The sequence below is a fragment of the Anolis sagrei genome, chromosome 6 (assembly GCF_037176765.1).
Source record: "Anolis sagrei isolate rAnoSag1 chromosome 6, rAnoSag1.mat, whole genome shotgun sequence".
In the NCBI taxonomy this organism is placed as follows: Eukaryota; Metazoa; Chordata; class Lepidosauria; order Squamata; family Dactyloidae; genus Anolis; species Anolis sagrei.
The window spans coordinates 10,925,601-10,941,232 of NC_090026.1; the positions used below are offsets into that span (position 1 = coordinate 10,925,601).

Genomic DNA, 15,632 nt, shown 5'->3' on the forward strand with positions numbered 1-15,632 from the left:
CCCCCAGGGAGAGACTTCCGGTTGCCTATTTGAGACGCCTTTCTGGCTGATGTACTGGCCGGGGAGATGTCAGACACATGGAGCTCGATCCAGGCTCACAAGAAGCAGCTGGACTCGCTGCGGGAGCGGCTGCAGCGGAGGCGGAAGCAAGAACCCCTGGGTAAAATATAATAATAGCAATAATAATAATAATAATAATAATAATGAAGGCCGGAATGGTTTTGTGGTGGTTTGAATGGGAAAGCAAAGGCCATTTATGGGCTTGTATGTGTGAAAAGGGGGTGAAGGTAAAATGGAGAGAATCATAGAATCAAAGAGTTGGAAGAGACCTCCTGGGCCATCCAATCCAACCCCATTCAGCCAAGAAGCAGGACTATTGCATTCAAATCACCCCTGACAGATGGCCATCCAGCCTCTCTACCTCTCTCAACCTCACTACCTCTGAGGATGCTTGCCATAGATGCAGGCGAAACGTCAGGAGAAAAATTGCCTCCAGAACATGGCCATATAGCCCGGAAAAACCTACAACAACCCATCCAGCCTCTGTTTAAAAGCTTCCAAAGAAGGAGCCTCCACCACACTCCGGGGCAGAGAGTTCCACTGCTGAACGACTCTCACAGTCAGGAAGTTCTTCCTCATGTTCAGATGGAATCTCCTCTAGCTTTCCAGGGCTTTGGACATCAGTTAATCACTGTAGAATGAATGCAGTTTGACCCCACTTTCTCTGCCTTGGCTCTATAATATGTAATCTTGGGAGCTGTAGTTTGGTGAGGCACCAGCACTCTTTGCCACAGAAGGCCTTGCAAAACTACAACTCCCATGTAGTTCTGCTGACCGAAAGGTCGGCAGTCCGAATCCAGGGAGCAGGGTGAGTTCCTGTCTGTCAGCTCCAGCTTCTCGTGCAGGGACATTTATTTATTTATTTATTTGCTTCACTTGTATACCGCTCTTCTCAGCCATCAGGTGACTCAGAGCGGTTAACAACCAGTATCAACAACACAGTACAAAATCATTAATCATTTAAAACAATTAAATCAATTAATTAACATCAGAACATCAATACAACAATACAGGAAAACAACAATCCATCACGTCTCATCGATAGAATCAGCATCCGATCTCGTTGTCCATTAATCCATATTCCAGAAATCAATCAATTGCACTGCTTAGTTGAAAGCTTGTTCGAAGAGCCAGGTCTTCACTCTCTTCCTGAATGTCAATAAGGAGGGGGCCGATCTAATGTCTGTAGGAAGGGCGTTCCACAGCCGGGGGGCCACTACTGAGAAGGCCCTGTCTCTCGTCCCCGCCAGGTGTGCTTGTGAAACCAGCGGGATCGAGAGCAGGGCCTCCCCAGACGATCTTAACGTCCTAACTGGTTCATAGGAGGAGATGCATTCGGACAGATAGGTCGGGCCAGAACCGTTTAGGGCTTTAAAGGCTAAAGCCAGCACTTTGAATTGTGCCCGGTAGCAAATTGGCAGTCAGTGGAGCTGGCGCAACAGAGAAATGGTATGCTCCCTGAGAGCCGCTCCTGTTAGCATCCTGGCTGCCGACAGTTGGACCATTTTAAGCTTCCGAGTAGTCTTCAGAGGCAACCCCACGTAGAGAGCGTTGCAGTAGTTTATACGGGATGTAACCACAGCGGACTACAGTGGCCAAGTCAGACATGAGAGAAGCCTCCCACAGGATGGTAAAACATCTGGGCAAAATCCTCTCAGACAGCCAATTCTCTCACACCAGAAGCGACTTGCAGATCTTTGGGTCCTCATGAACAACAAGTTAAACATGAGCCAACAATGTGATGCGGCGGCAAAAAAGGCCAATGGGATTTTGGCTTGCATCAGCAGGAGTCTAGTGTCTAGATCCAGTTGGAGTTAGAGAGTAGCTCAGACGAGTTCTTTACTATTAAGAAATGTAGTTATCATTTTTGTAAATAAACCTTTTGTAACTTTAAAGATTGAACTCTGCATCTTACCTCCTAAACTCTAAATTCTTTCCTGGCCACAACACTTCACGCTCTGCTTGCTGTGAGCTGTGAACTGAATGCTCAATTATAAGTACTCTATTTGTGTTTTTGGATGCTCTGCTAACAAAAAAGACCCTATAAAATTCATGGAGTCAGCATAAGTTCACAAGGTGATGAAGGTACACTAAGTTTGGAGAAACCAACAAAACTGAGGGTCATAAAAACTGTATAAAACTGTGTGCTAGTTTGATATACATTTGGTGCTCTAAATCCAAAAATGACCTCAGATTTCCTCCACATTTTTATTTTGGAATATGTGACTAAGATTTCTATGGGTAATACAATGTACCAGGGATGGAAATCACATGGCATCTGGGTATTGTTGGACTGTCCTTCCCAGTTCAGCCATAGTATGTGTTGGATTTATTTATTTATCGTGTCAGGGGCAACCAGACAATTGTATTACATTTCTAACAGAACAAAACAAACAAACAGACAAAACACAAAATTTGCAAGCTTGGTAGTTGATTAAATGTCCTTTGACCAGTATCTGGCCACTTGGAGTGCCTCTGGTGTTGGATGAGGCTGCTGGGAATTCCAATCCAGTTGGCCCGGTTGAATGTCAAACAAGGCTGAAGGCCAAGGAAAGAATAAAGTGAGGACAGCAGGTTGAAACAGAAATGGAGTAAATGACAAAATGTTTCTTGCATGGACAGTGCTATTGTGTCTTCTTCCATCCTCTTTCCAGACCTCAGGAATCCAGAGCTGGCCCTCAGCCCTCCCTTCCGCAGTGACAGCCCGGTCTCTTCGTCTGTCACACCCAGCACTGCTACTGAATCTGGGGATCTGGTAACAGACCCTGAGCTTGAGAAGAAACTCCTTCATCACCTTTCGGATCTGGCACTGGCGTTGCCCACAGATGCCTTGTCCATCTGCCTTGCCATTTCAACGGTGAGAACAAGGCACCAACATTGCTTGAGGCCTGTCAGCAACATTGCTTGAGGCCTCCTTTTGTGGAGGTTAGGGGTGCAGGACCCATGAGAAAGTGAAAAAATGCAAATAAAAGAACCATAAAAGGACACTTCCTTAGGAATCTATAGGTCCTTCAATGTGACTTTTATGTTGAGTGTCAGTTGACATAGAGCCACACTGGAGTACTAGAGATTCCTAAAGAGAAGTTAATAATTGGATCTTCAAAAGCTAAACCCGCAAATGTAACTATAACCTCAAAAGAGGTAAGAATCATGTAATCTTCAAGATATTGGCTCACCTCACTGGGATGTTGGAAGCTGCAATTCAGACACATTTCTAGGGCAATGAATCCATTTTAGATTTTAGTTTAGAACAATGGTATCCAACATTTGGTCCTCCAAGTATTTGGGACTCCCAACTCCCAGAAGCCCTGGCCAGCTTTCCCTATGTTCGGAAATTCTGGGAGCTAAAGTAAAAAAAATATGGGGGACCAAAGGTTGGACACCATTGGTCTAGAAATTTTAAGGAGTTGTCCAAGGTACTGAAGTTAGATTATAAGCCTCCAGGCAATCACAGTGCAGGAACAGTTTTTCAGTGGGGTAACAAGTCCATTCTGGGTTGTAGTCAGAAGTTGAAAGAAACTTGTATCCCAAGTGAGGCATTCAGGTCAGCACGTTGGATAGCTCCATGGCATTCTGGACAAAAAACATATTGTCCGGCCCCCACTAACAAAAGGAAGCTCCCATCTGTCATTGACTGATGATTTGATTTCAGATACCCCATTGACAGTCTTATTCTTTCCCCATGCAGCCTGAGTCCCCTGCCACCCAGAAGAGTGTAGAGAGCCTGCTGCAGAAATTTGCTGCCCAGGAGCTGATAGAGGTGAAACGAGGTCTCCTCCAGGAAGATGACCAGCCCATGCTGGTCACCTATGCTGACCACTCTAAGCTCTCTGCCATGATGGGTGCAGTGGCTGAGAAGAAGGGAACGGGGGAAGGCGCCGGGTCTGGAGGGGTGAAGAGAAGAGCAGAGCAAGACACCGGGGCTTCCATCTCCACAGCAGGGGCCTCACCTTCCATCTCGACTCTCTCAGAGCCTCTCAGAGAGCCTCCCAAGAAATCACGCAAGCAAGCCTCAGATCTGGATCTGGAGATTGAGAGCTTGCTGAGCCAGCAGTCCACGAAGGAGCAGCAGAGCAAGAAGGTAGGAACGGGCAAGGATGAGATTTTAGGAGTACAGTTCCTCAAATCACTGCTCACTGGCTGTGCTTGCTATAGATTTCTGGGAGTTGCAGTAAAAAGATGGGTCTATACATCAGAGGTAGGGAAAGGATGGTATGCCACATCCAAACATACCACCCTAATTGTTGTGAGAATCAAAACTTATTTATTAATTTGCAGTATTTTTATATTGCCCTTCTCAACCCTGAAGGGGACTTTAGATATTCCTCGAGTCAGGGCTCAATGTTCTTGTTTCCCAGGTGAGTCAAGAGATCCTGGAGCTGCTGAACACAACGACAGCTAAAGAGCAGTCAATTGTGGAGAAGTTCCGCTCACGAGGCCGAGCCCAAGTGCAAGAGTTCTGTGACTATGGAACCAAGGAAGAGTGCATGAAGGCCAATGATGCTGAGCGGCCCTGTCGGAAGCTTCACTTCCGGTAAGTGTGGCCAGTGATCACGGAAATTATTTTCCAGTGGCGATGACATTGTTTCTCCGCCTTTGTTCCCCCTCCAATCTATTTTAGTTGCCTGTTTCTTCGCTTTCCCATTATTTTATAAAATTCAGATACTATTATGCACAGAGCATTAGAAAATTATGAGTATACAATATAAAAGGTAAGCGATATAAGACAGCAGTACAGGTTGAGTATCACTAATCTGAAATTCTGAAATTAGGAATACTACAAAATTGTCTATATGGCAGCTGAGAGCATAACACCTTTGCTTTCTGGTGGTTCAATGTACAGAAACTTTGGTTTATGCACAAATTTATTAAAAATTAGCCTTCAGACTATGAGTAAGGTGTATAACTCATTATATACATAAACAATTTTTCTATTTAGATGTTGCTATCTCATTATTCCATGCTTATGTTTCTGTTACTGTTATTTTTTGTTCATGTTGTGACTCGGTATGTTTTGATGTTGTTGCTTGGAAACCGCCCTGAGTCCTCCCAGGGAGATAGAGCGGTATATAAATAAAGTTTTATTGTTTATTATTATTATGTATATACAAGTATTCCGAAATCTGAAAAAAATCAAAAGTGTTGTCGAAGGCTTTCATGGCCAGAATCACTGGGTTGCTGTGAGTTTTCCGGGCTGTATGGCCATGTTCCAGAAGCATTCTCTCCTGACGTTTCACCCACATCTATGGCAGGCATGCCTTCCATAGATGTGGGTGAAACGTCAGGAGAGAATGCTTCTGGAACATGGCCATACAGCCTGGAAAACTCACAGCAACCCAAAATCGAAAGTATCGTACACTTCTGGTCCCAAACATTTCAGGTAAGGGATGCTTTACCTGTAATCTCAATTCAACATTTTTTAAAAATTTCTAGACGCATCATAAACAAGCACACGGATGAGTCTTTGGGGGATTGTTCCTTCCTGAACACTTGTTTCCACATGGACACCTGCAAATACGTGCACTACGAAATCGATGCCTGCGCTGACTTGGATGCTCCCTGCGGGCGGGAACTCAGCTCGGGTCAAGAACTGGCTTTGCCTCAAGCAGTAGGGAGAGATTCCAGTGTAGACCGTCTCTTTCCCCCACAGGTACTGAGATGTGGGTTATGGTTAAGGCCAGGTTTCTAAGATTGGACTCTTTGGGCTCAGAGGATAGAAAACCTCTATAATAACTGTTGATTGGCTGTGCTGTTTGGGGTATTGAGAATTACAATGAAACCTGTTCCAAATGGCCATGAATTCTTTCTCCCAGTTCTAAAATGCTTTTCCTTTTTTTCCTTCTCTGTGTGGGTAGTGGATTTGCTGTGACATTCGCTACCTGGACGTCAGCATCTTGGGCAAGTTTGCCGTGGTGATGGCCGACCCGCCCTGGGACATCCACATGGAACTGCCTTACGGGACACTCACTGATGATGAGATGAGGCGGCTCAACATCCCAGTGTTACAGGACGAAGGCTTTCTTTTTCTATGGGTCACTGGCCGGTATGACACATAGTGGGGAACCTGGACTGACTGGGAATGACAGGTGGAACCTCTATTTTTTTTCCCCTGAACTACACTTCCCAGTCAATGGGAAGTGTAATTTAGGTATTTAATTTTAATTTTTTAACTTAAGTGTATTCTAACTGTTTGTTGTCCAAAGGCATTGAATAGTTGCCTTGAGTCCCCTTCGGGATAGAGTAAATAAATAAATAATAAATATGCTCAGCAGATGTTTTGGAACAAGAACAATTCATACCATTACTTTTCTCTTTTTCTGTCCCCTCAGAGCCATGGAACTGGGCCGAGAGTGTCTCAACCTTTGGGGGTGAGTACTGTCTGATGGATGCAAAGGATATGAAGCTAGGATCCTACTTGGAATACTACTATATTGGCAATTTTTTTCAGGGTGGTGAAGAAAGACAGACAAAAATCTGCCATCTCGGACCATCTTACGTTTCCATTCATTTATTGACAAGAGAGTAAAGTTTAGACCCCGAGCCCCATTTCTTCAGCCCTGTCTTTTAAATTTTGGGATGATATTTTGCCAAGAAAGGGCAAAAACTGGTCTAGTTTAGTTGTGATTGGATTTTAAATGCTGTTAAGTTATGTCTATATGTATGTACTTGTTGGCATTGAATATTTGCCTTTTATGTTGTCAGCTGCTTCAGGTCGCGTATTGGGAGATGGGGTGGGATATAAATAAAAACCAGGCACAGATTAACACCTCCCAGCAACAGATTTCCCAGGCTCAGGCAGGCCTTCAAATGCTAATGAAGGTGATCAGCTAAACATTCACACCTAACTGCAGCAGGGAAGAGCTCCTTGCCCCACCCCAGCCATTCCACAGATATATAAACCCATTTTTCCTACTTCCAACAGACCTCACACCTCTGAGGATGCTTGCCATAGATGCAGGCGAAACGTCAGGAGAAATGCCTCTAGAACATGGCTCTATAGCCCGAAAAAAACCCACAAAAAAAAGTTATTATTATTATTATTAATAATAATTATTATTATTTGCAGCCTGTAAAATTCATCTTCCCCCTGGGCTGAAATTGGCCAAAGGGAAACACAATGTCACTTCCTTAGTGCCAAAAGCATGGAGGCTTGCTGAGAGCAAAAATAAGGGCTCTGCCCAAAAAAAGACTATCACTGCTGCTGTACCTGTGGCATTTTATCACAGCAGGATACTTGCAGAATACGGACACATAGTCCATCCCTCTCATTTGATTTCTTTCTTGATTGGTTCTTTTGTTTTATTGGAAATTCCATCACCTATTGAAATAAGTGCACCATAACCTTATTGAAAAGGTAAAAATTATGTCACATCCGTTTGAATCTCCATGAACATGTGGAGACCGCCTTCTGAAAACCACTAGTCAAGAAAAGCATGGCCTTACTAGAAGTTAACTCTTTGAACAAGATATTAATGTAATGGCACACAGGTAACTCAGCTGTTAAACTGAAGAACCATGTCTTTAAACTGCCAAGGATGAAGACATGCCACTACAAAAATATATTTGGTTAGCAGAGGATGGTTGTTTCTTTGAAGTAGACTTTGCAATTGCAAGTGCCCAAATGATATACATTCTTAGTTAAAACATGCACCCAAGAGACAACAAACCAAAGTAGTCTTCTTTAAAAATTACATCTCAGGTATACTAGCAAACTTCTTGTATCTATTCACCATACCAGCACATTTCTTATTTAGAGCTCAGTTAGGTAACATGTAGTTTCTTCTCTGTATTTGAGTACACAGGGTATGATACTTAATCAATTGTCCATAGTCTTTAAGTATAGCTGTACTCTCTGAAGACCATAAGTCATACTTCTCTACTAAAGTCCAAACAGCAACATGCATCCACCTCCACTGAGGTCTGATGCAAACTGTATAACAAAAATGGAGTGCTGTGTCTACCCCAAAGAGGTACAAACTGTCAAACCAAAATGTACATATAATATAGGTTAACAATTATATACATTTACAAACAGTTTGTGGAGGTGTGGAAAGTTGCTATTTTCAACACGTTTCCTCATCGTTTTCCCCAATGTCACCCCTAAGGTATGAACGGGTGGACGAAATCATCTGGGTGAAAACCAACCAGCTCCAGCGCATTATCCGAACGGGGCGCACTGGCCACTGGCTGAACCACGGAAAGGAGCATTGCTTGGTAATTCAGGAACCTAATCTGGGTTAGGATTCTTGCAAAAGATGGCAGGCCTTAGGGCGTCATTATCTCTGGGGGATGGAAGAACCCAGACTGGCTGCTCCACCTGTCTTTTTCTTTTGCCTATTCAACAGGTTGGGGTTAAAGGAAACCCACAGGGCTTCAACCGGGGTCTTGACTGTGATGTCATTGTGGCTGAGGTGAGAGAGGACTTTTTTCTGACCAAGAGGAAGAATCGTGGGTGGTGAAAAGCAGTTTTCTTATTCCTCCATTTCTCATACTTTGTACGAAAACATGCTTTCTTTTGTCCTGCAGGTTCGCTCTACCAGCCACAAACCAGATGAGATCTATGGCATGATTGAACGGCTTTCACCGGGGACCCGGAAGATCGAACTCTTTGGAAGGCCACACAATGTGCAGCCCAACTGGTAAGCACTCTCTGCTATGCTGTTGTCCCACTCTGACCCATTGTTCAAATAATGGACTAGAAATCTGAACACAATGCCCACAATCCTCATTTTGCAGTGTTCTAAGCTAGAACCAAGAGCTATCGGTTTCCTTCTTCACTTTGCAATTTGAAGACACATTCTTTTGCCTCTCCTATGCATTGTTTTCCCATGAGGTCAATTTGGGATGGAGAGAAAATGCCAGAGAATAGGGTTTGAGTTTTATGTTCAGCTGAGGAAACCCACTAAGTGACCGGGGCAAGTCACACATTCTCCGTCCCAGAAATCACCATGATAGGGTTGCCATAAGTCAGAAATTACTTGAAAGCACACAACAGCAATGCTCAAAAGAAACTTGCTGGACATGATGGGCCGCCAGCATCTCTTCTTCATTTCTTGGCCCAATACTGTCACAAGGGGGACAAGAGACAAGTAAATGGTCTTGGGTTGCCTCCAAATACCTGCTTTATCAGATCAAGGTTTGTCAAATTGCCTGTGGCAATCAGGACTAATTGCCATTAGCTTTGGATAAACACCACATTGGCCAGATCTCTCTAATCCAGTGGTTCTCACTATTGATCCTCAGATGTTTTGGCTTTCAACTCCCAGAAATCCTAATAGCTGGTAAACTGGCTGGGATTTCTGGGAGTTGTAGGCCAAAACAACTGGGGAACAACAGGTTTAGAACCACTGGTCTAATCCCATTTCAGACAGGGATGAGCAGTTCCAGTACCACCACCATCACCCATTGTGAGTGGTGCAAATGCATATTAGACTGAAAATTGGTCGCCTGGAAACATCTGGTCTGCAACTCTGAGTTTTGCAGCTGATTTTAACTTTTAAGCATGTTTTCAAAGTCTAAAATTGCCCCAGGTGGTATTTGTGGTGAGTTTTCACCTTAAAAGTGTTACCTTGTCAGGTCTAGGTATTTTGAGGGTTGCATGGTACAATCTCCATCTTTCATCTTCAAGGCCAGTGTTTCTCAACTTGGGGATTGGGACCCCTGGGGAGGGGGTCACAAGGGGGTGTCAGAGGAGTCACCAAAGACCATCAGAAAACACAGTATTTTCTGTTGGTCATGGGGGTTCTGTGTGGGAAGTTTGGTCCAATTCTACTGTTGGTGAGGTTCAGAATGGTGTTTGATTGTAGGAGAACTATAAATCCCACCAACTACAGCTCCCAAATGTCAAGAATTATAAATCCCACCAACTACAGCTCCCAAATGTCAAACTTCACAAGTGTTCACATTTGGGCATATTGAGTATTCATGACAAAATCAATCCCCCCTCCAATCCCACCAGTATTCAGATTAAGGGGTATCGGGTATTTCTGCCAACTTTGGTCCAGATCCATCAATGTTTGAATCCACAGTGCTCTCTGGATGTAGGTGAACTACAACTCCAAATTCAGTCAATGCTCACCAACCCCTTCCAATATTTTCTGTTGGTCATGGGAGTTCTGTGTGCCAAGTTTGGTTCAATTCCATCATTGGTGTTCAGAATGCTCTTTGACTGTAGGTGAACTATAAATCCCAGCAACTACAACTCCAAATGACAAAATTAATCACTCCTGCCCCAACCTCACCAGTATTCAAATTTGAGTGTATCGGGTATTGGTGCCAAATTTGGTCCAGTAAATGAAAATACATCCTGCATATCGGATATTTACATTACAATTCATAACAGTAGCAAAATTACAGTTATGAAGTAACAATGAAAATAATGTTATGGTTGGGGGTCACCACAACATGAGGAACTGTATCAAGGGGTCACGGCATTAGGAAGGTTGAGAAACACTGATCGTAAGCCAGTAAGAAGCACACACACGTACGCATGCACACCAATATTTTCTGTCATCAGTGTCAACAAATTTGGGAGCTGTCCTCAACTTCTCTGCCCTTTCCCTCTTCTAGGATCACCCTTGGCAACCAGCTTGATGGAATCCATTTGTTGGACCCGGATGTCGTGGCCCAGTTCAAACAGCGTTACCCTGATGGGATCATTTCAAAACCTAAGAACATGTAACAAGGCTGAGAAAGCCTCAAGGCTATGGACCACGACCTGTTATGTTGAGAGGAAGAGAAAAAGGCCAAGGACTGTGTATTCTAATCTTTAGTTTTTTTAAATAAAATGGATTCTTTCCCCACCATAACTGAGACTTAGAAGAAACGGGAGCAAGATGGTTGTTCCTCTGGAAGAAATGAACTTCCTCCCCCCTTTTGTAGATGGTCCTAAGGGAGCAGAAGTCCCTAAAATTTTCTCATTCTCCTCTGAGTCTGAGAGACATATGCATTATTCCCATCCATAGGCTATACCCAAAGGAAGTCCACCCTCTCTTGCGGCGATTCCTTGCTATCCATCCCTACAATGGAGCTCTTGGTGGTGCAATGGGTTAAACCCTTGTGCTGGCAGGACTGAAGACCGATAGGTTGCAGGTTCGAATCTAGGGTGAGCACAGATGAGCTCCTTCTGTCAGCTCCAGCTTGCTATACGGGAACATGAGAGAAGCCTCCCACAAGGATGGTGAAACATCAAAACATTCGGGCGTCTCCTGGGCAACATCTTTGCAGACAGCCAATTATCTCACACCAGGAGCGACTTGCAGTTCCTCAAGTTGCTCTTGACACAAAAAAATATCCCTACAGTAGGGACCAGGATTCTTCACTTCATCTTGATTACTTTTCATCTTCCTTGGAAATAGATTCATAAGGTAAAGGTTTCCCTTGACACTTAAGCCTAGTCGTGTCCAACTCTAAGGGTTGGTGCTCATCTCCATTTCTAAGCCAAAGAGCCGCCGTTGTCCATAGACGCCTCCCAGGTCATGTGGCTGGCATGATTGCATGGAGCACCGTTACCTTTCCGCCAGAGTGGTGCCTATTGATCTACTCACATTTGAATGTTTTTAAACTGCTAGGTTGGCAAAAGCTGGGGCTAACAGTGGGTGCTCACCCCACTCCCTGGATTCAAACCGCTTACTTTTCGGTCAGCAACTTCAGCAGCTCAACCTACTGCGCCACCAGGGGCTCCATACTTTATACAGGTTCATACTTTAATGACATTCAAAATCCAATATTTCTCTAATGCTGAAGGAATTACTATTTTCTCCAATCTTTCTTCCAAGAAGTACACAGCAGACCGCTTCCAATATCCCTTGTCCAGCTTTTAATCGACTCCATCAAGAGAAACATATCAAGGGATAATATATAGAAAAAAAATAACGGGGGACGGCTGCAGTGGCATCCAACCCTTTCCCTCCCACCCCCCAAAAATGAAATCATCTCCTGCAGAGGGTCTCCAACTCGTGTACAATTCCGCCACGTCCCCTTCCCGCCCCAAAGTTGCATGGCGATTCTTGTATCCATTTTTAGGCGTCCTTAGGAAAAAGTGCGCATTGGGACGCAAAATCGGCCGTGCTCTCTGTTCCTCTCCAACCAAAAGGCTGGAGGTTATTTCACAAAGACAACATTGTTGTTGGAATTGCGGGAGGCCAGCCAAGCTAGGAAGACATCCCTGTGAGTGAGAGAAAGAGACAGAAAAAAGGAGACAAGTTAGACATAGAGAAAAACGGCATTTTTTGTGCAATTTATAGAGACACACTGACGTAAACATGTAGGGCTCCACTGCTAAAATATGGGATTTGATGGGGAGGAAATAATACAGGAAAGCAGAGGAGTTTGCGGACAAAATGGAATTCTGGAATGTCTGCAGTGAGTAAGCATATTTTTGTGCATTTTCACCCATATTGGTGGGCTTTCTGTGTGGTAAATAAATTCACCTCAAAATTGAATTTTCTTTTAAAAATTGGGGGCTTATGTGGTTTTAATGTGAGGCTCAGAGGTCAAACGCAGACTGTGGGATGTACGTTGACCACGTTTTGTATTACGCAGAGTCCAAGATCATAATCACAGTCTGCTTCAGAGCACAGGTATGGACAAACTTCAGCCCTCCAGGTGTTTTGGACTTCAACTCCCACAATTCCTAACAGCCGGTATTCAACTCTTACTGCAGTTTCCCATCACTGTCCCATAGGAACATTCATGTTTATAGTATTTCCTTCATCTAAGGCAAAGTAGCAGGGCACAGTATAAAACAGGCATGGGCAAACCTCGGCCCTCCAGGTGTTTTGGACTTCAACTCCCACAATTTCTGGCCTCAGGCCCTTTCCTTTCCCCCCTCGGCCGCTTAAGCAGCTGAGGGGGAAAAGGAAGGGGCCTGAGGCCAGGAATTGTGGGAGCTGAAGTCCAAAACACCTGGAGGGCCGAAGTCTGCCCATGCCTGCACTAGATACTTTTGGAGAATTGGAATCTCTTTGGATTTTCAATTTGCAGAGACATTTAAAGCCTCAGTCTTTCCCTTCCAAGGAATGATGTGAAACTGTGCCACTTCAAGGCTAATCAAGTAGAAACTCCCAATATATCTGAGCTGGATTAAATCTCAATAATTTAGAATTACAACCAGAAATGGACTGTCTCCAATCCTTCCCCAGCTCCCAGAGCTTGCCCTAATCCATAAAAGAGGGACAGGCATTTATGCGCTTATCAGGCAGTTGTTATTTAACTATATCTCGATTGTATTGTCGAAGGCTTTCGTGGCTGGAATCACTGGGTTGTTGTAGGTTTTTTCGGGCTATATGGCCATGTTCTAGAGGCATTCTCTCCTGACGTTTCGCCTGCATCTATGGCAAGCATCCTCAGAGGTAGTGAGGTCTGATTCTGAAACTCTGAAACAATCTATATCTAGATTGTTTCAGATTTCCCATCCCTGACAGTGTTCCTCATAGGCTGTCCCTGTGATGGCATTGCATGGAAATGTCTGAGAACATGTGTTGTCAGAAGGCTTTCATGGTTGTATGGCCATGTTCCAGCAGCATTCTCTCCTGACATTTCACCCACATCTAAGGCAGGCATCCTCAGAGGTTTGTGAGGTCTGTTGGAAACTGGGCAAGTGGGGTTTATGTATCTGTGGAATGTCCAGGGTGGGAGAAAAAACTCTTGTCTGTTTGAGGTAGGTGTGAATGTTGCAATTGGCCACCTTGATTAGCATTTAGTGGCCTTGTGGCTTCCAGGCTTGGCTGGTTGCTGCCTGGGAGATATCCTTTGTTGGGAGGTGATTAGCTGGGCCTGACTGTTTCTTGTGGAATTCTCCTGTTTTTGAGTGTTGTTCTTTCTTTAATGTCCTGATTTTAGAGGGGTTTTTAATACTGGTAGCTAGGTTTTGTTCATGATTCGCATTTAATGGCCTTGCAGCTTCCAGGCTTGACTGGTTGCTGCCTGGGAGATATCCTTTGTTGGGAGGTGATTAGTTGGGCCTGACTTTTTATTGTCTGGAATTCCCCTGCTTTTGAGTATTGTTTTCTTTACTGTCCTGATTTTAGAGGTTTTTTTAATACTAGTAGAAAGATTTTGTTCATTTTTATAAGTTTCCTCCTTTCTGTTGACACAGAATTCCCCCAGGCAGGAAGCAGCCAAGCCTTGAAGCTGCAATGCTATTCAATGCTAATCAAGGTGATCAACTGCAGCATTCACATTTGCCTCAAAGAGACAAGTTATTTCTCCCACCTTGTACATCCCACAGATACATAAACCCCACTTGCCTAGTTTCCAATAACCCTCACAATCTCAGAGGATGCCTGCCATAGATGTGGGTGAAATGTCAGGAGAGAATGCTTCTGGAACATGGTCATACAGCCCAGAAAACTCACAGCAACCCAATCTGAGAACGTGTTTGCAGGATGTGAGAAAGAACAAAACAAAATTTCTTTGACTTCTATAATATGGGAAAGACCCAATCCACGTGAGCATCAAGATCTTGTACAGTTTTCACAGCAGCTTTCCTTGCATTGCTGCTGCCGCTGGCTCTGCTTCAGGGGCTGGCTAGAAGCCAAAGCACAGCACACAGACCCGCAGGTTTTTCTCCCACACACCTGCAGTGTTTAACCACGCATTCGTTGCTGCAATACTCATTGTCCCAGTCGTTGTTGGCCACAGGAGGGTTGTCGCAGCCCACCCGGATGCAGCGAGGCCGGGGGGACATGGCCACTGGTGATTCGGACACCAACTCCACGTGCATCTGCGTTGGAGACTCCATCTGCAAGGGAAAGATATGCCCTTCATTACTTTGATCTAGATTTGCAACAGAGCAAATAAACATTCCCTCCAAGTTGACCAATACACTGTTAGGGTTTGCTTCCCCTCGGCCCCTTGAAGCAGGAGAGCTGGCAGATTTCCTTGCAATCTTCTCGATTCCTGTCCCAAACCTAATGTTGGTGGATAGGAATATTTTCAGCTGATAGAGCTGTGATGGAAGCATTCCTTTCTAGTTTTCTGCTTGCAAGGAGATGCAAGTGTGCTGATAGAATATCAATCAATCTATATAAATAAAAATGTAATGTTCTTTTGTGGGATTAACAGAACTCAAAAACCAGTGGACGAATTGACACCAAATTTGGACACAAGACACCTAACAACCCAATGTATGTCCTTCACTCAAAAAAATGATTTTGTCATTTGGGTGTTGTAGTTGCTGGGATTTATAGTTCACCTGCAATCAAAGAGCATTCTGAATCCCACCAACAATGGAATTGAACCAAACTTGGCACACAGTTCTCCCATGACCAACAGAAAATACTGGAAGGGTTTGGTGGGCAGTGTCCTTTGGTTTTGGAGTTGTAGTTCACCTACATCCAGAGATCACTGTGGACTCAAACAATGATGGATCTGGACCAAACTCTACACGAATACTCAATATGCCCAAATGTGAACACTGGTGGAGTTTGGGGAAAATAGAATCTTGACATTTGGGAGTGGTAGTTGCTGGGATTTGTAGTTCACCTACAATCACAGAGCATTCTGAACCCCACCAATGATAGAATTGGGCCAAACCTCCCACACAGAACCCCCATGTGGGCCACAGCAAT

At 44.2% G+C, this 15,632-nt stretch overlaps 2 protein-coding genes across 3 annotated transcripts in view; one reads left to right on the top strand and one right to left on the bottom strand.

Moving 5' to 3' along the window:
• On the top strand, positions 1–12,503 carry METTL3 (methyltransferase 3, N6-adenosine-methyltransferase complex catalytic subunit). The gene is made up of 11 exons (XM_060780066.2): positions 1–160; positions 2,715–2,917; positions 3,749–4,141; positions 4,419–4,594; positions 5,494–5,710; positions 5,916–6,103; positions 6,390–6,428; positions 8,166–8,274; positions 8,406–8,471; positions 8,587–8,699; positions 10,630–12,503. Exons 1-11 carry the CDS (start codon positions 67–69, stop codon positions 10,739–10,741), a joined length of 1,710 nt encoding a protein of 569 aa, XP_060636049.2. The 5' UTR covers positions 1–66; the 3' UTR covers positions 10,742–12,503.
• Positions 11,856–15,632, bottom strand: part of TOX4 (TOX high mobility group box family member 4) — a 20,933-nt gene continuing 17,156 nt past the window's right edge. For both annotated transcript variants that reach the window (XM_060780064.2, XM_060780062.2), the window contains exons 8-9: positions 14,640–14,803; positions 11,856–12,226 (exon numbers count right to left, since the gene is read on the bottom strand). In XM_060780064.2, the coding sequence (XP_060636047.1) occupies positions 12,163–12,226; positions 14,640–14,803 (228 nt within the window). In that variant the 3' untranslated portion in view covers positions 11,856–12,162. The remainder of the gene's footprint in view (positions 12,227–14,639; positions 14,804–15,632) is intronic.